Source organism: Sus scrofa, chromosome 16 (genome assembly GCF_054392235.1).
Source record: "Sus scrofa isolate SSC_HxYL_T2T_F1_AM1 chromosome 16, Sscrofa_HxYL_maternal_Yorkshire_Landrace_v2.0, whole genome shotgun sequence".
Lineage (NCBI taxonomy): Eukaryota > Metazoa > Chordata > Mammalia > Artiodactyla > Suidae > Sus > Sus scrofa.
Genome location: NC_139398.1, coordinates 13,270,289 through 13,292,308, shown reverse-complemented (window position 1 = coordinate 13,292,308; position 22,020 = coordinate 13,270,289). Strand labels below are relative to the sequence as shown.

Here is a 22,020-nt window from a genome sequence, read left to right as displayed (position 1 = left end):
GGCAAGTTCTGTCCACCTGGGTACCAGCTGGCCTATTCAGTGCTAAGAAGGTGGATACTGGACACATAGGTCAAGGCCACATCTAGTTTGTTGTTCCTGTTTCTCAGCCCACTTCATTCTCTCCTCACCGCTTCCATTTGTGTTGCTTATTTTATTGTGCATCCTTGTGTATCATTTTCACTATTTAATAGGTCTACAGGTGTCGGTATTTCCAAAGCATCTCATAAAGATGTTTTAAATTAAATGACATAGCCCAGTTGTTATTACAACCCCATTTACTGAGCTTCTTCTCCATGCCAGTCCTTCTTCTAAAAGCCAGATGTAGAGCAGCTGCATTCATGGAGCTGTCATTCTAGTAGGGACCAGAGATGAATCAATGACTGTCATTACCATAACATTCTTCTTTCCAAAGCACCACAATCTAGGAATAGAGTGTATCACGGTGACGTAGAAGCTACACCCATCTTAATGAGACCCAACAAGTTTCTAACTATCAATATTCTATAAGACCTTACTCTTAAATTCCATTTTAAAAAGGAAGCCAGCACAACTTTTTGCATTGTCCTTGTTTGGAGGTTAACATTGATGTTTTGGGGAAACTTTGAGAGTATGTGTTTTCATTGGAGACAGAATTCATGGTGTATTTAGCATGAAATATGCCCCTTAGCTGTGGTGTAGTAGGAAAAAAGTGTACTTTTATATGTGGCCCCCTTTGCCCTCTACTTGTAGGCTTTTAAGAAAACATGGGCATTGTACACAATTTTTTTCTATAAGAATAGTGATGTTTTTCTCATCATGGTCAGGTGCAAGGTAATGGCATTTATAAAATGTGTGGTAACTTCCTCCTCCATCTGCACAAGAACATTTTATGGATCAAGGTTATGAGTGGATGTTCCCCTACTGTAAACCTTGATTTATTTTTTTGACAGTACATTATTCATCTTAGAACAATATGGATGTTCACAGCTTTTGAAGGAAGAATTATAAAGGGGTTTATTTTATTTTATTTTATTGCCTTTTCTAGGGCCACTCCCATAGCATATGCAGATTCCCAGGCTAGGGGTCTAATCGGAGCTGTAGCCACCGGCCTATGCCACAGCCATAGCAATAGCAATGTGGGATCCGAGCCGCGTCTGCAACCTACACCACAGCTCACGGCAATGCCGGATCCTTAACCCACTGAGCAAGGCCAGGGATCGAACCTGCAACCTCATGGTTCCTAGTCAGATTTGTTAACCACTGTGCCACGACAGGAATTCCTCTAAAGGGGTTTAAAGTGAAAAGATCACTGTGCTCACTGAGGGATGAGCCAGTACTCAGCATGGTCACTGCTGGTGTCACTTCACTGTGTTTAATGTTGTCTTCCCCAGATTGGTTGACAGAAGGATGATGCCAAAAGATGTAGTTAAGTGACTATCTCTCTCCAATTCCTTCTATTTCTTTTCTTTATTTATTGCTATTTTGGCTTTTGGTTTGTTTACTTCCTTATTGGAGTAATGTAGTTTGAGAAAGAACAAAGGAACAGTGATTCCTTATTCTGGCAGTAACCTTATTTCATTTCATTTTCTTCTCGCTGGCATGTCCCCCAAGGGCTCTGAAGTTCTCAGCCTAGTTGCTTAATCCCTCTGCTCCTCAGTTTTCATACCTGCAAAATTAAAGGCTTCAGTTTTGTGATCCCTTCCAAATGAATCAGATTTTATTATCTCTTATGGGAAGTTCCCAATGCGGAGCCCTCACTGTTTAGCTGTGGAACAGACAGATGGACCATTGTTACTGAACTTAAGTTCAGCTGCTTGTCACTCAAAAGACAAGACTTGACAGACAAAGGTTGAAAGGAAAGGAAAGGTTGCTTTATTCAGGAGGCTGGGAACCTGGGGAGAAGGTGGACTCATGTCCAAAAAACCCACTCTGAATATTCTGCTTGGCCATGGAAACTTTTAAAAGGAAAAAAAAGGGGAAGCTAATGGAAGTTATTTATGTGGGGAGAGGGTCAGAGTCTTTGTCACCTTTCACTGTGTGCAGACCTGCTGACTCCTTGTAATCCTTCTTTAGATGCTATCTTTTTTACCCAGTTTGTTTGCAAGATTGCTGAAGGGGAAGCTAGGGAAGAGATCTGGTCATCTCTTAATTACTTTTTCTTCCTTTCTACTTCTTTAGTCTAAGAAAAGAATCAACAGTTTAGGCAAGGTATTTTGTGATCAAAAGATTCGAAAGGTATGCTTGGGCTAGAGGTTAGTTAAGTATAGGGGCACCTGGTGTAAAGATTAGTTAAAATAGAGCTTTGTCAAGTTTACAAGATAAAGGGCCTCCTGCAAAAAGTTTCTTCCTGCAAAGAGCTGCTTGCAAGGTCAGGTCTTTCCTGGGTCCCTGGCCAGACTGTGTTCATCTCTCATCCAGAGGTCTCTAGCCTTTGACAGTTGCAATCATCCATCAGTAAAAGTCTTTTGAGCAAGAACATCCATGATGTGCTCATTTATTTGTACATGATATAAATATATGAGACTATATAAAAATTTATGTTAGGAAATATAAAAATCTCACTTTAAAATAAGAACAGTGATTTAGAATATAGTTCAACCCTTTGTTTCCTCAACCCCAGTGAATAGTCTGGTACAGTACACTTTAGACATAGTTGCTGTTATATCTGAGCTGCTCAGCTCAGCAATGTTGGGAAATTGACAATCAGATTCAAATTCGGAACCTGAGATATGAGAAGTAGGTGTATTTGTAAAGCTTAGCCATTTGTCATTTTAAGACCCTTTGCCTTGATTATAGCCCCATTTAGGGGTTATGAAGACTACCATACAGTTGTGAATGATTATTCATCATTTGCAAATGAACACATAATAACTACCAGGCATTCTACAGATGGGAGGGGCTAATACGACAATGTTGACATCACTGTGCCCTCCATATAGGATCTAGAAAGCAATCCAAGGCTTATGCTGATTTTGTATACTGATGACATGCGTTGGGCATATATTTTGTATATCCCTTTGCGTACACTGTTTAGTAAATCATTAAGAATTTGAAATAGAGTCTGCAGTGGAGAAGCATTGAGCTAGGTGCATTTTATTCAAAACTATAATCAAAGAATTTGAGCTGATGTCTTCAAAGCAAGCTTCTGGAATGTGCAGATTCTGCAAGGCTGAGGAAATATGCATAGCTTTGATACTGAATTATATTTCAAGAAGAACCTAAAATGCTGAAAAATATATGAGACAAAAACAAAAATTTGAAAACTTGGGATATATGTCCAGCCTTGTCTGTAGGTTCAAAGTAGCAATTGCAGAGGTTCCATCGTGGATGGAAACCTTATTTGACAGCAGTTTAGGAGAAATGTACTAGAGGTTTAGTTGAATTCAAATTTCATATAAAGCAACTATTTGGTAAGATTAAGAAAACAAATGTAATCTTAGTTACATTAAGGGAAGTTCAGTTTCAGTGCTACAAGGCAAATGATGCTTAAGTATTTGGCACTTTTCAGTTTATGCTTTGAACAGTGTGTGTGAAATATTGGGTATTGAGAATAAAAGGTGGGAAGGATCTACAAACAAGAGAGACAATACAGGTGTGGCCAGAATTATGAGACGTTTCAAAATAATGATGAGGCTTCTGAATGGCCACTGTTTAAATCACAGAAGAGAAGATAGAGTTTTCAAATATTGGTTGGTCTAGCCTATCAATGAAAAAGTCATTGTCATGCTTTCATGAGTCAAAAGACAGAACTAGAACAGAAGTCAGAATCAGAATCAATTATTCGGATTTTGTAAGAAGACATTTTGTGTTTTTGACAGCCAGAATTATCCTTCAGTAGAGTGGTGTGCATCTGAGACTGAGCTGCTTGGTAGTTTTCATCCAGGGTCTGTCTGAGAGGCTGACTTGTCAAAGGACTGATGAGGAGCTAAATGACCCTCTATATCCCATCCACATATGAAATCCTGTGAGCCGTTTAAGACGCTGGATGCAAGTTGATTAGAACTAGATATAGTTGGAGTGCATCGAGATTTTAACAAAAATCTGGAAAACTCATAATGGTATTTGCTGCACCCATTTTTCTATATGCTAAGGTTTCTGGAGGTAGGATGAAGGATATAAATGTTGAAGACACTGCCCAAGTGATTCATACACACCCACTATATAAGAATAAAAATAGAGAAGTTATATTATTCACATAAGGATTTATTCATTCTATGCATAAAACTATGAAAACTCCTTAAACCGTATATTAAATGTCTGCTCCTTTAGCTTAACAATCATTTAACCAAGGTAATCTCTGTTGCCTCCTTTAGAAAACAGAAATAATTATTATTTAAATTATTAATATTATTAAATTATTATTACTTCCTGAATCCCTAAAGGGCATTAATTCTACTATAGGAAGAGGAGGGAGACATAGATTTTTATAGGGAAAACAATGGCAATGGCCTCAGTTAGTTAAAAAAGGAGGGTTCTTAATGCTGAGTTTAGAAGGGTGTGTTTTAAGTCATTTTGCTTAACTAAATATGTTTGACAATATTTACAGATAAACATGTCTTATTGACTATTCAGTTTATGGATAGACTCTTGCTTTTCTCACTTAAGAACAGGAGGAAGTGGTTTGGGAGAAAACTGGACTAATACGTATGAAACAGCTAAGGGAGCACAGGTAGATTATTGCCTGGCTCTGTAGCTGAGGAGGCTGCTCTTGGTCAGTTCTGCCCTCTATCAGGTAGAAACTGCAGTTGATGAAAATTACAGCCTGGTTTCAGGGGACACGGGGGATAATTTGGCTGTTCCTAAAAAGGCATAAACAAAATATTGGCTAAGTACAAACAGATGTTAAGGTTATACTCTGTACATGAATTCATGTACTTGAATTCACTTAATGGCGTGGAGCTTATGGTGTAAGATCTTGCAGCTCATGATAACTATGTTGTTATGGGCTGCTAATTTACTAGAAGCTGCTGTATCATGAGCTAGTCCAACTGCCTGGATGGGTCTCTTGGTAGTTAATATGGACTAAATGTGAATCTTTTATTTTTTCCCCCGTGGTCTCACATAATGATATTAGCCTGTCTACAGTGTGACAAATTCAAGTGTACCAGGAGCAGCTGGTGCACTGTTCTTTATGACTGAAAATAAGCCTGCAAACTTGATAATGCACATCCATGAAGACACTTCCCCATATTGGGGAGACATGGAAGGATGACAGCTAGGGAAGGGATTTATTGGTCACAGTTCATTTTGCTTCGACATATATAAACCATCTCAGTAGTGTTGAGAATAGCCCAACATTCATCAGCACTACATTCCTACAAGTTTTTGTTTGAATTTCAGGCTGCAAATACAGATATATCCCTTGTTAGATTCCATTTAATTCATTTTCGTGTAAGTACCGTGCACTGATCAATTGCGAGACTAATTTGTTTCAATGGAGAAATTTCAGAAAGAAAAAAACCCTGAACGAATAGAAACTCAAACTTTCACAGCTTGCAGATAGGCTTAAATTCAGTCTTTTGAAGTTGATTAGAGAAAGGATGCCAATGAGATGTTCAAGCCATGAAACCACTTCCGTAAGGAGGGTAATTTTTTTTTATCATCTATGTGTTATGATAAAGGATGAAAAGTAGGATCAGAGCCTGCTGTTCCATAAAGAAGTGCTATAAGATGTTCATGTTTTGAACAGGTTACTATCTAAGCAGTGGGGGAATATATTTCACAGATGAAACAAAAGAGTTAATATGCATATTACATACCTTATCAAGAACAGGAAAGGCCACTGGGCTGGCTGTCACTGTGTTGTTGTTTCTTATATACCACTACCTGGGTAACCTTGAATTATTCACTTAACCTCTCTGATGGCCATTCCCCTTCTCTTTACACAAGTGGAAGATAATTCATATCCTGAATCATTCACTGGGTTATTTGAAGATAAAATAATTAGAGTAACGGTACAGCTGTTATTATACAAATAGTAAAACCATTATGTTATTATATCAGGGTACAATTATAATAATAACTTCCTCTTCCTGATGTCAGCCTTATGGTAACCTCAGGCCCCTCGATCAACAGTAGAAGTGACAGAGGCAATTAAAAACCACTCTGGAGGCAATGAGGAACAGGAGCTCTGAAAGACACACACACACACACACACACACACACACACACATCACTGTAAGGAAATATCAGCAATATAACTGAAGCAGAAGAAAAATGAAACTATTTCTTTGGTTGTAGGAGCCAAGAGTTCTCTATGTCTATAATCCCAGAGGACTTTACTGTCTTAGAAAATAAAATACGAAGAATAAATAAATTCATGTAAAGAAACAGACCTTTGCTCCTCATCCTCTTTCCCCTCACAGAACTACTAAAATCCTTGGGATTTCTCAAGTGGGAAGAGTGTCACAAAGGTGTCGTCTTAGTTGATGTGGTGACTTTTAGACCACTCCTGAGGATGGAGAGGATTGCCACAAGAACCAACAATGGAATTACAAGTTCCTTGTTAGTGATTTTTATGCCTTTTCCTACTTGGGAATTACTTTTATTTATGACATAGCCCATAATAATGGCAATCAATATTCTAAGTATTTATTTATCTATTTATTTATTTGTCTGTTTTTTGGGTCACACCCTCAGCATATGGAAGTTCCCAGGCTAGGGGTCAAATCAGCCTACACCACAGCCACAGCAGTGCCAGATCTGAGCCGTGTCTGCAACCTGCACAGCAGCTTATGGCAACACCGGATCCTTGACCCACAGAGCAAGGCCAGGAATTGAACCTCATCCTCAGAGATACTAGTCGGGGTCGTTACTGCTCAACCATGACGGAAACTCTTGAGTATTTATTTAAGTATGATATCATATATCATATTCTGCTAAATGCTTTACTTGAGCTCTTTACTATGTCTACCTAATTATGAAAAAGCCCAGAGTGTCCATGAGGTTGTAGTTCAATCCCTGGCCCCGCTCAGTGGGTTAAGGATCCGGCGTTGCCATAAGCTGCTGTGTAGGTGTCAGACCTGGCTTGGATCTGGCGTTGCTGTGGCTGTGGTGTGGGCTGGCAGCTGCAGCTCTGATTCAACCCTTAGCCTGGGAACTTCCATATGCCGCTCTGAAAAAAAAAAAAAACTCTGCATTTGTAAGACCTCTCAAATTTAAAGATGTTAATGAGCTTCCACAGAGATGAACTGGACTGGAACTAGAAGTCGGTGTAACAGTGATATTTAATGATTTGTTTGTATGTATTTAGAGAGGACAGAGTCCAGAATGATACACAAATTTGGGGGCTAGGCTACTTGTGTAAATGCTGGTGCCATTTACTGAAAAAGGAAAGCAGAGGAGTGATAGCAGGTTTGCAGGCTCCTGTGATTTCAGTTTGGATGTGAGTCTCTGGGTTTTCCAGATGGATATCAGTGGCCAGTTGGATGTACAGCATTATTGGTTATTGAAGCTGTGGGAATGGATGAGATTATTCAAAGGAAGTTGAGGAAAATAGAAATCTAAAAAAATTCCCGGGAGAATGGTTGCTTAAGAGTGCCAGGGAGAATGGTTGGTTACTGAGAATAAGGGCAGCCAGAGAGGTGGGAAGGAAAGCAGAGGACAAGTGTATTGAAAATCTTGCTGTGGCACGAGAGGATTGGTGGTGTCTCTGCAACACCAGGATGCAGATTTGATCCCAGGCCCCATGCAGTGGGTTACAGGGTCAAGAGGTCCCGCAGCTGTGGCATAGGGTGCAACTGTGGATCAGATCTGATCCCTGGCCCAGGAACTCCATCTGCTGCAGGGACGCCAAAAAGAAAAAAAAGAAGAAGAAGAAAATCATACAGAGATTGTTCCAGGAAAGAGGCAGAGGCCAACAAAGTAAAATGCTGATTGTAGGTCAAGTAAAATACTGTTGTTTAATAATGAGAGCATATATAATTATTCCACTGGTATGAATATTTAGCTATTTAAATTTCAACAAAGAACATTAATGAGAAAGGATAAAAGATTGGCCTTTTGACAGTCAAACATTTCTTCTTATAATTCTTATCCTATAATTCAAGTTTACAAAATATACAGATATACCAGGTATACTATATATATATAAGACATACAAGAGACAGAATGAGAGAGGGAGAGAGAGAAATTCAGGAAAAAGTTTATAGAAATTTTGCATTGGAAGTGCTACAAAAGTAATTTAACCTCAACTTGTATATTTTATCCGATGCATTAGTAAGTTAGCTCCATACATACACATTATTGCACACTTTCTTGTATTGATCTAAACCTTATTTGGGTCATTCATTAAGTCAACCATCCATCCACCCATTTATTGAGTGCACTCTACACTGGATGATAATGCAAAGGCATGGTCCCTGCCAACAAGACTTGTAGGTTCTAAGAGAGAAGAAAGGCATGTAATTAAGTGAATCCAATAAAGCATTGTTGGTGCTATGAAAGTCGTGGTCATTTTTTTTTTTCCTTGTGTAAGGAGTGAGGATGAGGTCAAGAATGTACTTCTACTACAGAATAGGTGGAACTAAGTGAGTCAGTGTTGAGATCAGCACCATAAAATTCTGCTCTATAGCAGAAATTGGCACAACACTGTAAATCAGCTGTACTTTAATAAAGGAAAGGAAGGAAGGCAAGAAAAGAAAGAAAGAGTAAGAAAGAAAGAGAAGGAAGGAAAGAAGGAAGGAAGGAAGAAAGGAGGAAGGGAGAAAGGCAAAGGCACTTTCCCTAGACTTAGAAACAGGGAGAGAGTTGGAGAAGAGGGTGGTGGTATTTGGAGCAATACTTGCAGAGTGAGCACATTTCAAAGTTCATTTAAGTGAAGTAAGTCAGACAAAGATGGTAGCCTATGGTATCACTTATATGACGAATCTAAAAAAGTGATACAAATGAACTTATTTATAAAACAGAAATAGATCCATAGACATAAAAAGCAGACTTACCGTTAGCAAAGGGGAAAGGTAGGAGGGATAAATTAGGAGTTTGGGATTAACAGATACTACAAAATAGAAAATAGATAACCAACAAGGACCTACTGTATAGCACAGGGAATGATATACAATAGCATGTAATAATTTATAATGGAAAATAATCTAAAAAAGAATACACATATATGTACACATATGTATGTGTATGTATACATGTGCATATATAACTGAATCAATTTGCTGTGCACCCAAAACTAATACACTGTAAATCAACTATATTTCAGTAATACTAAAAAAAAATAAACCGGAAAAAAAAAATTCATTTGAGGGACTCCAAGTCATTTGTCTTGGCTGAACCTAAGGTTCTGGTATTTCCTCTTTTACTCTTTAAATATTGGGAGGCTGGCTTTTCCTTTATGGTCTAAATATAGACAAAGACATTGGAGTATAACTCCTCGGCATCATCATTGCCTCCATCTGGTATTTCTTTTTATTTATTTTTTTTTATTTTTGTTTTTTATTTATTTTTTGTTGTTGTTGCTATTTCTTGGGCCGCTCCCGCGGCATATGGAGGCTCCCAGGCTAGGTAGGGGCTGAATCGGAGCTGTAGCCACCGGCCTACGCCAGAGCCACAGCAACGCGGGATCCGAGCCGCGTCTGCAACCTACACCACAGCTCACGGCAACGCCGGATCGTTAACCCACTGAGCAAGGGCAGGGACCGAACCTGCAACCTCATGGTTCCTAGTCGGATTCGTTAACCACTGCGCCACGACGGGAACTCCCATTTGGTATTTCTGAATTTGGCAGAGGCCCTTCCTAAACGTTCAGGGCCTTTATTAGAAGGAAATATTTCAGTTGAACAATACAATGAATATAATTCTTCCTCAGGTTGTGCATAATAATTCCAATCTTTTAGAACTAGGAAGGCAAAAAAAAAAAAAAAACTAAAATAAGTGAGCTATAGTCATTCCTACTTAAAGCAATTTGTGTTATTTCAGTTCTGTTGTCTCTGGTTCTATAGCCTCCACTGAGACAGTGTGAATAAATACTCAGGACTTTTGAGACAGTGGGGTTCTGAATAGTTAGTTTGAGATAAACTTCTAGTTCTAGTCCCATTTAATCTCTGGGGAAGCTAGTTCACATATTTAAATTTGAGATGTCTTAGAAAATGCAACGCCTTCCTTATCAGGTCCATATGAGGAATAAATAACTTAATGCATGTGAATCACTTAGTAAAGTATGATATATGGTATCATATTTAAGTAAGGACTTAAAATATTGACTGCCATTATAATGGGCCATGCCATAAGTAAGAGTTATTCCCAAGTAGGTATTGACATAAAAAATCACTAGTAGAAAAAAAATTTAATGTACATCAGGGCCTCCATTACCTACAAAATTTTATTTGGTAGCCCTGTGTTATGTACCAGGCATTAAAAAAGTTCAAGGTTATTATGATGTGGGTAAGGGTCAATGATCTAGTAATATCACTAAATTTTGTATAAACTTAATGTATTCTTACATCATCTTAAACCACCAAGAAATCTGTCCTTCTTTATTTCATGGAGTCCTGCCATTTCGTTGAATTAACTAAATTATGATAAACATGCTTTATTTGGACGTCAAGGCATTTGGCTGGAACAATGCAGAGGCAATCCTACAGCCTGAAGGAGCTGGTCAGAAAGAGGTGTTTGTTACATTTTATTTTATTGAAACTGTTCTGCAAAGGTGCCTATGATTCTGCTTCGGGGCACTGATTCCTGTCATCTGCTGTCTTGCTAGGTGACCCAGGATGACATTGTGGTTGTTTAAAACATTAATCTGTCAGTTTTGTAAACTTCCACAGACAGCTCTTTGCCATAGTTTTTGACTTGTTGGTGAGGTTTACATAGCTTTACAGTTGACATTGATTTGTTCCATTCCGTCTGGACATCATGGCTTGTTCTTTCCAGATTTTTTGGATGCTTTCCTGTTATTACTCTGTCATCTGTGCCACCTTCCCTTCCGATTTGGCTTGGAGATGTGTCTCAGTGGGATGAAATTAACATTGCCAAGAGTTTGTGATGGTGAAGTCAACTCATTCATGTGAAATGGGAATTAAAAGGGATGTGAGAAAAAAAGGTCACCCAGGATCACTTGATACTACTGATGGATGCAGAGATGAGGGAAGCAGGGAGCAAAAACTCATCTACAACATGGAAAACTGGTCTTTCATCTTTCCTGCACAGATTCAAGCCAGAAGACAGGGACCATTCCTGGATTCTGATCCCATCCCAGGTAGAGGAATATCTGAGGGCAACATGGACATAATGACCATGACACAGTTCACTTTCTAACAGAATTTTTCGAAATGCTTGAACAATGCTTTCATTTCACTATTACAAGCAGAGTCACTAAGTCAGGTTCCCTAAAATCATTGATCTTAGACCCTGAAAAGAAATAGCAGTGGTCTTCCATTCTCCCATTTTATATAAAACTAAGGCGATTGTATAGTCGTTGATGCTTCTAACAATGGGTCTCATCTATAGACAAGACGGCAGGACGTGGGAGAGTGACGCATGGAGGCTGTGGTGAGCCTCTGGATGATCCAGACGATGTGCTAACACCCCGGCAAGGCCACCGCAGGCTATTAGGCAGCAGATAGTCTTGGACAGGGAGGATGGAAGAGGTCAGGGGAAGGCAGAGTATATATGTGAAGGGTTCATTGGGCAGGCCAGACAGCCCATCAAATGAAGCCCATGGCAGACACAGCAGTGGAATACAGAGGCAGGGATCAGACCCCAACAGGGTTGACTCCTAATAGGATGCTCCTAGAAGCCCCTCCCCAAGGCTGGAGAATGATTGCTACCATTATCACTGACCCAGGTATTTGCTCGAACTTAAACTAGACATGGCCCCAAATTGGAGAAGTAGAGGATAGAGCAGGAACGTTGACTGGATCGTGAGGTGTCACACTTCAGTCTTTCAGTCGTACTCACAGGATGCACCTTGAACAAGACCAGCACCTTCTGTGGCTCACTGCTGGATTTTCCCTTCTCAGCTAGGTTAGTGCAGCAGGAGGGGCAAGTTGTCCTTGAGGGCTCATGAAAGAGAACCCTTACACCTCTCAGACCACCTGCCCCTTTCTACTGTTCGCCCTCACCATTCCCGTAGTAAACTTGTGGGCTTTGCACTGGGCCACTGTTGTGTGTCTGGGCGGCTGCTGATCCTCAGTATTCTTTTCTCCTACTGGAGGGAAGGTTGACAAAGAAGCCTGGATGTCTGAGCATGTGTTGTCTGCTCAAAGAGTTTCAGAATGTTTCATGTCCCCTTCCCACTTGGTCTGTCTAGGTTGGTCAGTTTGCATCTTAAGCCCTCGGCGTCCAGCAGTCAGATCTATACTGCAGGAAACATTTATCTTACACACCATCCAGCATCTCATCCATCGTCTCCCTTCACTTCTGTGCAGCCTCTCTTCCACCTTCTCATGTGACCAAAATCACAGCAAATCTAGTGGTACTTAAATTCACTGTTCAATCTATATCTTTCCACTTTCCCAAACCTCACTTGTAGAATCCCAGTTGATACTGTGTGACCATGGGAAATAAAATATTTTTGAAGGAATTAACAACACTATGAGTAAGTGTTTTCTGATTTCAGTTTTCATACTGAGTTAGCTCAGCCCCCCCACAAGGGATTTTATATGTTTTTAATCCATTTAAAACCATTTAATAAACTCCATTTAATTAAACCAGATTAATTATTAATTTAGCCTTTTTAGGAAAAAGTTATAAAACTCTATGGTAATTTTTCTTCTAATAATCCTTATCTATTATGTGACTCAACGAGGTGCTATTCTGGGAGTGAAAATCATTTAAATCTGACTCTTAGTAAATTTTAATAAACTGTAGTATCATATATCTGCTATTTCTATAAATTTTTATGAACTCAAAAGCAAAATAATTACCACATAAGGGGAGGCTAAGGTTCTCTTATACTGCTTTTTTTTAAAACTTCCTTTACAGTAGGATGCCCTCTCTAATCTGCCCACTGTTCTTTTTTTTTTTAATTGAAATGTAGTTGATTTATAATGTGTTAATTTCAGGTGTACAGCAAAGCAATTCATATATATATCATCACCTTAATCAGGGTAATAAATGTATAAACATAATCATCACCTCCAAAAAGTTCCATTATGTCCCTTTGCTTTCTTGGGGTGTATGTGGGGGCAATGATAGGGACACTGAGATACCCTTTCTTACAAAATTTTAAGTGTACAGCTCTATCGTTAAATGTAGGTACTATGTTATATAGCAGATCTCAAGACTGATCATTCTGTATAAATGAAACTATACCCTTGAATAACTCCCCATTTACCCCACCCCCTAGCCCCTGGCAGCCACCATTCTATTTTTGGCTACTTATAAGTTTGACTCTTTCAGATAATCTCATATAAGTGAAATCACACAATTTTTGTCTTTTTTGTAATTGAGTTATTTCATTTAATATAACATCTTCCAGGTCTGTCTATGTAGTCACACATAGGACAATTTCCTTCCTTTCTAAAGCCGAATAATGTTTCAGGGTATGTGCACCCACATTTTCTTCATCCATTTGTCTGTTGGACCTGTGAGTTGTTTCTATATCTTGGCTGTAGTTAATGATGCTGCAAAGAACATGGGAGTGCATATCCTCCCTGGGTCCTGGATTGCTGGGGCCGTATGGTAGTTCTAGTTTTCGTTTTTTTTTTTTTTTTTTTTTTTTTTTGTCTTTTGTTGTTGTTGCTATTTCTTGGGCCGCTCCCGCGGCATATGGAGGTTCCCAGGCTAGGGGTCGAATCGGAGCTGTAGCCACCGGCCTACGCCAGAGCCACAGCAACTCGGGATCCGAGCCGCGTCTGCAACCTACACCACAGCTCACGGCAACGCCGGATCGTTAACCCACTGAGCAAGGGCAGGGACCGAACCCGCAACCTCATGGTTCCTAGTCGGATTCGTTAACCACTGCGCCACGACGGGAACTCCTAGTTTTTGTTTTTTAAGGACGTTTCATACTGTTTTACATGGTTTCAGCACCATTTTACATTTCCATCAACAGTGTACATTTTCTCCACATTCTCACTAATACTCATTATCTTTTTATCTTTGATAATAGCCATCCTAGCAGGTATTAGGTGATATCTTATTGCGGTTTTGATTTGCCCTTCCTTGATGATTAGGGATACCCAGTGCCCTTTTACATACCTGTTGGGCATTCATTTGTCTTCTGTTCAAGCGCTCTGCCTTTTCCTAATTGGTTGCTTCCTTTTTCTTTCTCTATTGACTTGTAAGAGTTCCTTATCTATTTTAGAAATTAACCCTTTAAATATTTTCTTCTATTCCATAGGTTGCCTTTTTACTCTGTTGGCTGTTTCCTTTACTAAACAGAAAGGGAGCTTTTTAGTGCAGTGTAGTTCTACCTGTCTATTTTTGCTCTTGTTTACATGTTTTTGGTATCATATCGCTTTTTTTTTTTTTTTTTTTTTTTTTTTTTTTTTGCCATTTCTTAGGCCACTCCCGCGGCATATGGAGGTTCCCAGGATAGGGGTTGAATCAGAGCTGTAGCTGCCGGCCTACACCAGAGCCACAGCAGCTTGGGATCCGAGCCGCGTCTGCAACCTACACCACAGCTCACGGCAACGCCGGATCCTTAACTCACTGAGCAAGGTCAGGGATCGAACCTGCAACCTCATGGTTCCTAGTCGGATTCTTTAACCACTGCGCCACGATGGGAACTCTTCATATCACTTTTTATGGCCTGCTTTATATTACTACTTCTTCATGGTCCTCTGCCTCATGATTATCCCTGTGTTTATTTTGCTGGCTTCTCCTATTCCTTCTACTCTCCAAATCCAAATAACCTTCTCCTCTTTGTAGTCTCACCTTCACTTAGTTAATTTAATAGCACATACTCCGCTACAACCAATATTATAAGTTTCACTGTAAATATATCTACATACTTTTATTCTTTCCAGTTGATTTCTTGGGTAACCCCTGGCCTTATTAGCAACATCCATCTCTTGAATTCTCTTTCGTCTCAGTGTCTCTGAGATACCCAGGAATTATTCAGTTCTGAGAGGTCTGTTCTCCCTTCAAAGATGCAACTGAGTTAGTACTGGGGAAGGTTGTCTTTTCACCCACTCCGCAGTGTCAGTGTCTCTCATTGGAAGCGAGGCTTATTCATTGCTGTCACGATGCCCTGCAGGATGTTACAGATGCCCTTAGGCCGCAGGGGTGCTCCACACTTGAGAACCTCAGTTGCAGCTCTGCCGGTTCCAAACTTTATGGACCTTAGAGTTTTCCATTCCAGGCATAATACCAGCTGAGGTCCTGAGAGTTTCAACCCCAAAGATGTGCTGTGGCAAAAACAACACTCCCTGTGAGTCTTAGACCCTTGGGTTGGGGTAAGGTAGAAAATGACTATAATTATAATGACTCTCTTGTGACACTGTGGTAAAGCATTTCAGAAGCCAATCTCTAGAATTCATACAGATGAAAATTATGTAAATAATGAGTCAGTATGAATGTTACTGAACTTCACAGTTTACACTGACGTCATATGTCTCAACATTAATGGACTGCTGTGGTCTCTGAGACAAAAATAATTGACAGTATTGGGACTATTTAGGCCATCAGTACTGATCAGTTCATTAAATATTCCCCTTCTCTATGTCCGGATCTCCTAAAACATCATCCTTGATCTCATTCTCTTTCCTGCTTTGGAAGGAATAATTTCTTTCCTGGCCAAGCCTACTCCTTTCATCTTAATTACCTTCACATCTTTGTGAAGTATGATAAAAAAAAAACCAGAAGCTAGGAAATGCAGTTTTATGATGTTTATACAAGGTGATATGTGTTGAGCACTTAGTGCAGATGCATTTATTTAACAGCTGTTTATTAAGTACCTACTATGTGTCAGGGCTATTCTACATACTAGATACAGTGAAAACCCAGCAGGAAAAGTTTCCTCCTTATATACTGTCCCGATAATTATACATCCAATAGTAAGTGCTTAATAAATATTTTTGCTTCCAATTTTATTATGTTTTGTGTTATTTTATTAATAAAAATTAGGATTTTAGATGCAGAAACTTCCTTGCTCCTGGAAGACCTTGACATTTACTGCATACTACTCAGTGAAACACAGAGGGAAAAATTCACTTAATTGCTCGCTTGTTTAATATATGCAATGACAAAGTAAACATTTATTGAATGGACATTTTAAAAGGAAGCACATTGAGAAGTTCCTGTCCTGGCTTAGTGGAAACGAATCTGACTAGTATCCATGAGGACACAGGTTCAATCCCTGGCCTCACTCAGTGGGTAAAGGATCTGGCATTGACATGAGCAGTGTAGGTATAGGTCGCAGACCTGGCTCGGATCTGTAGTTGCTGTGGCTGTGGCACTGTGGCATAGGCTGGCGGCTACAGATCCGATTCGACACCTAGCCTGGGAACATCCATGTGCCATGGGTGTGGCCCTTAAAGTCAATCAATCAATCAATCAATCAATCAATCAATCAGTGGAAACATTGATTCAATTTCTTTAATAAAGAAAATACAAACTCAGTAAAAAGTCCTCATGTAAACAAAATAAACAAGTAACCTAATAGCTTCTATTTTTAATACTGTTCACAGTGAATAAATTTAAAAAAATGGGTAAAGTTTTAAGTACTTAGCTGCTTGGTAGTGCATTTAGTATGAATTTTTAAATACAGTGGAAAACGAGCATTTGCCCATCAAACATGGGGGAAAACTAGTTAATTCTTTAAAACTTTTCAGCTTTCAGAAAAGATAGTAGCAGTGCCCAGAAATAACAATAAAACTAAATACAAAAATAGGAAACCCTGGTTTTCAAGATACTGGACTTTTTAGGCAGTGAAGGACAATGGTTCTTTTATTTTTTTGTTTTTATGACTGCACCTGCAGCATATGGAAGTTACAGGCTAGGGGTCGAATTGGAGCTGCAGCTGTTGGTCTACACCACAACCACAGCAACACCAGATCTGAGCCACATCTGCGACTTACACTGCAGCTTGGGGCACAGATCCTTAAGCCACTGAGCGAAGCCAGAGATAGAACCTACATCCTCACAGGGACAATGTTCGGTCCTTAAGCTGCTGAGCCACAGCAGGAACTCTAAGACAGTGATTCTTAACAGACACAAAGCAAGTAAGGTGAGGCATACAGTTGCCCCAGTTCACAGCCCTGAAAGTGTTTCCCCACAACAGTGGAGAAAGGGGGGCCCAGGCAGAGTCAGAGGACACTCTGATTTGGGAAGATAGTCCTGAGAGTCCAGGGATGTAAAGGTGGCTGAGGTTTGCAAGGCAAAATGAAAGGCAGTTGCTCAGAAAGAGAACCTTTGAGATCTGCAGAGGGTCTCTTTCAACTGTTCAGCATAGAACTGAGCAGCCCGTGTGTGTGTGTGTGTGTGTGTGTGTGTGTGTGTGTGTGTGTGTGTAAGGGAACCAGCAGGGGGCTGGGGAAGAACTCTCCAAAAGGATGGGAGTCCCCTCCGCTCCCCGCTGTGGGATCAAGAATATGTGCTTACCCCCGCCAGCCACACTGGGAAACCTGCAATTCACCAGCCACTGAGTAGAATTCTCAGAAGGGTCTGCCTAGGTAGCATAATTAGCCTAGGACTAAATGATGTTCTGTTTCCTTAACAAGCTTCAAATATAAGACTCAGATCTCTCAGATTATTTCCAGGTAGCTTAACTGTGCCCCAGAACAGAGCTTAAGATATTTGTAGGAATATGAAGATGCCCAGTACAGAAGATAAAATTCAATATATTTTGTGTTCAATCAAGGAACTGGGCCCAGGCCAAGCAGAAAAGTCAATCAGTTGAAACTGATACAGATGCTAGAATTAGCTTATCAGGACATTTAAACAATTTTTATATGTGTATTCCATATGCTCAGAAAGTTAAATAAAGATATGGAAAATATAAAAAAAGATTCAAATGAAACTAATAGAAATGTTTGATTCATCAGTGTCTGAGATAAAAATGTACTCCATGGGCCTGATGGTAGATTAGACATTGTGGAGGAAAAGATGGCTTAACTCGAAGACAGCAATAGAAAGTAAACAAAATGAAACGCAAAGGAAACGAAAAAAAATTTTTTAAATGGAAAAAGGAATCCATGAGCTATGGGACAATTTTGAGAGACCTAATGTACACATAATTGTAGTCACCAAAGGACAGAAGATGATGGGGAAGAAAAAAATATTTTTGAAGAATGGATGCCTGAAGATTTTCCAGATTTGATGGAAGCTATAAGTCCACAGATCCAAAAAGTCCAGTGAACCCCTAGCATAAGAAACTTGAAGCAAACTATACCCAAAGAACTTTTAAAATCAAGTTGTTCGGCAGTGGTGATAAAGAGAAAATCTTAAAAGGAAGCAGAGAAAAAAGGCACCATATATACAAAGAAATGAAGATAAGGAATATCATAGTTTTTTTTGGTTTGTTTTGTTAGAAAAAGTAAATGCAGGGAGTGCCCGTCGTGGAAACGAATCCAGCTAGGAACCATGAGGTTGTGAGTTCAATCCCCGGCCTTGCTCAGTGGGTTACGGATCTGGCATTCCATGAGCTGTGGTGTAGGTTGAAGATGCGGCTCAGATCTGGCATTGCTGTGGCTGTGGCGTAGGCCGGCAGCAACAACTCTGAGCCTGGGGACCTCCATATGCCAAGAGTACGGCCCTAAAAAGACAGGAAGACAAAAAAAAAAAAAAGAAAAGAAAAAAGAAAGTAAAAGATACAAGAGAGGGCAGTGGAGCAAAAATATCTTTTAAAAATTAGGACAAAATGAAAACTGGATTGGGCATGTAAATTGGAAAGAATTCATTACTGAAGACACAACATTGCAGGAAATATTAAAAGAAGTCTTCCAGACAGAAGGAAAATGATTTCAGATGGATCTAGAGAGATCTACACAAAGTGGTGAAGAGCTCTGTATATTATGACTGTATGGTTGGAAGGCAACTTGCATGAAAAGGTGTCTTTTAACATACCCCTTCCATAAAATTTATATGAAGAAAACACATAGTGGGGCCATAGCCTTCAGCCACCCAGGAGGGGTGTCTGTCCTAGCAGAAGCTCAACAGGATTTATAAATCCTCAGTTTGCTTCACTGTCTTGCCATATTGGAGCCTTGTAAGGTATGCCAACATGCAACAAATTAAAGTCCTTTAGACAATACGAGTAATGGATTTCCATTTACTACTGAGGAGTTCTGTATAATTGTTAAGTGTTAGTGTTTTTCAGATGTTATCAACTCAAAACTATGAGTTGGTTTCCTGTTACACAGATATATTTAAGATAAAGTATACAGACATACCTTGTTTTATTCAGATACTACATTTTTTACAAGTTGAAAGTTTGGGGCAACCCTGTGTTGAGCAAGTCTTTTGGTTCCATTTTTTCAACAGAATCTGCTGTGTGTCTCTGTGTAATTCTCACACTGTTTCAAACTTTGTCATTATTATTATATTTGGTATGGTGATTTGTTATCAGTGAGCTCTGATGTTAACTATTGCCAAAAGATTATGACTCTCATGAAGTTCAGAAAATGGTTAGCATTTTTGACAATGGAGCATTTGGCAAATTAGCATGGGCTTATTTTTCATGGTCAGTGTCTCATTTAATCTTCACCTCAACCTAATGAAATAAGTATTGTAAACCCATTTTACAGATGTTGAAACTGATCCTTAGGAAGCCTGTATAACTTATTCAAGGCCCTGTAGCTGGCAGGTCCTGGGAATGTGATATGAACTCAGGTCTGTCTGACCTTCTCCTTCAAATCCACGTCAGCAACCTCTGATTCTCAAATTTGACATCTTGAGAAATCCTGATTTTCCCCTTGACCATGCGTCTTTTTGGTCTGAATTCCAACTTTTGGTCTAGCTCATAGAATTGATCTTTTGGTTGTTTTATTTCAGGAATTACAGTTTGAAAGGCTGACCCGAGAGCTGGAGGCAGAACGCCAAATCGTTGCCAGCCAACTGGAGCGATGCAAGCTTGGATCGGAGACAGGCAGCATGAGCAGTGTCAGGTACCTTGCTCGAAGCTTCCTGGGGCTGGGCTTGAGTTGCCAGTGAAAGGAAATCGTGGTGTTTATCTCCTTACAAACCTGGCAGTGGAGTTGGAACATTCAGTTAGATGTTCGAAAGGAATTGTAACCGACCTGATTTAATATGTCCAGAAGGTGTCCTAAATGGCCTGGTTTGTGCTTGAAATGCTTTTCACAAAGTGAACCTCTGCCCTGAATGCAAATGATGTGTAATTGTCCACCAAAGGAAGGCTTTGCATTTAGTCAACTTGCTGGAAATGAGGAGATACCGTGTCACCGTCTTTCAGTTTGGTTCTTTTCTCTAAATGATCCAGAGTGGCAGGTCCTGGAAATGAAAGAGAGAGCATTTTGATGCAACTTGCATTGTTTGCTAATATATGATGGCAGGATATAAGATCGCTCCTCCAATATCAACCATGGATATTTGAAAATATTTCACATCCATAGGTAGAGTGATTATTCAATTCAGGGTTGGTTTAAGACTGAAATATTTGAAAACAAAACTTAAGCACTTGACCACAAAATAAATTTAAAAAAAAGTATGTGTACCTGTGAGTGTGTGAATACGTGGGTGAAAGAAACATGAGTAAGGCCTTTTAAGATGACTTTTATTTCTTACAGATGCATCATGCTTTCTTTCCTGCCATCTTGTTCTATACTGTGGTTTGGATGCGCTCCATTTTTAGAGAGGTATCTTAGTTAAGGAAACAATTGTTGCTGTGGCAAGTAAACACCAACCTTATAGTGACTTAAACACAAGAGCCGTTTGTTCTCGTTCATGCAACAGATGGAGGTGGTGGATGCTGGTCAGGGGTTGCCTCCCACTTCCCCTCCGTACAGTAATTAAGCACCGAGCTTCTCTCTTGAGAGCCCTGTCATCCCCTAAGGCCTCATCATCAATTGCATTGTCAGCTGCACTGTCAGTTGCATCATTACCCCTGAGTCCATTGGTGAGAACTAGTCACATGACCTCTCACACATGGACACGGGGCAGGGATTCCTCATGTTAGGGTCAATAGCCTCTCTACCTAGGAACTAGGAACATGACTTAGGTGGTCTCCTAACCACCTGCTGCCAAAGTGAATTAAAACATCCTAGAATTCATTTCCCTGAAATATTTTATCCTAGTGAGTTTAATTTGTACTTGGAATGTTTCCTGTTGGAGCCTCCTGCCATTAGTCTTTTAACATTATTCTTCTCTTCGTCCAACAGTGATAACCTTTAAATGGAAATCATTGCACCTCTTGTTGTTAGACTGAATTACTTGGATGGAGTAGCATTTTCAATTGTAAAGCATTATTTGGGGTATGTGAAAGCATATCTGCTCCTGTATCCGAGTACCCAGGTTATATGTAGCTGCAAATAAGTCCATTGTGATCTCTTAAACTGATAATAGACTTGTCTGAACACCCAGATTAACTAAAGCAGGATGGACAAGAAACAGGAGAAGTGAATTGTGTTTACTTGAAATTGTTTTCAGAAGGTTCACTAGTTGGAGCTGATGAATATGGAGAAAAGTGTTTATTAGTGTGTATTTGATTTAGAACGTGTGGATGTACATATTTGAAGAGTTTTTTTAGTGCTGAACACTGCCTGCAAAGCTAAGTCTGTCAGGATTTTTAGGTCCATAAACCCTGTTGAATTGACATCTACAGTATTTTGCTTTGAAACCCATTGTTCCACTATTGGTTAGAGTACCTTTTCAATTGAGATTCCTAATCTTTCTGAGTGATACTTTGGATGCTCTACGTCTTGTGTTTTGTTTCACCTGTCTCCAGCCCTTGGTAGCAACAGGTGTGGGGACCATATTGTATTCTGTGCCTCAATTCTGAATTTCTGATTGGATTAGAAATGGATATCTGACCCAAGGGTAATTTATCCAGTGACTGGCCTACAAGAAATTAGTCTTGTACTTGAGAATGTGAAATAGATGAGTTCAAATTGGTGACATCCAGTGGTAGATGGCAAGAGATGATGGCCATGAGACTGGGTGCTGATGGAGGAATCTCTGGTGACAGAGACTCTA

The 22,020-nt window shown here is 39.7% G+C and overlaps 1 protein-coding gene across 10 annotated transcripts in view; it reads left to right on the top strand.

Annotated features, from left to right (window-relative positions):
• The window catches only part of CTNND2 (catenin delta 2), a 1,014,682-nt gene that overhangs the window by 333,115 nt on the left and 659,547 nt on the right, over nucleotides 1–22,020 (top strand). For 6 of the 10 annotated variants that reach the window (XM_021076841.2, XM_021076845.2, XM_021076844.2 and 3 more), the window contains one exon: nucleotides 19,864–19,976. The exons of the other annotated variants lie outside the window; for them this stretch is intronic. In XM_021076841.2, the coding sequence (XP_020932500.1) occupies nucleotides 19,864–19,976 (113 nt within the window). The remainder of the gene's footprint in view (nucleotides 1–19,863; nucleotides 19,977–22,020) is intronic. 10 annotated transcript variants of the gene reach the window in all.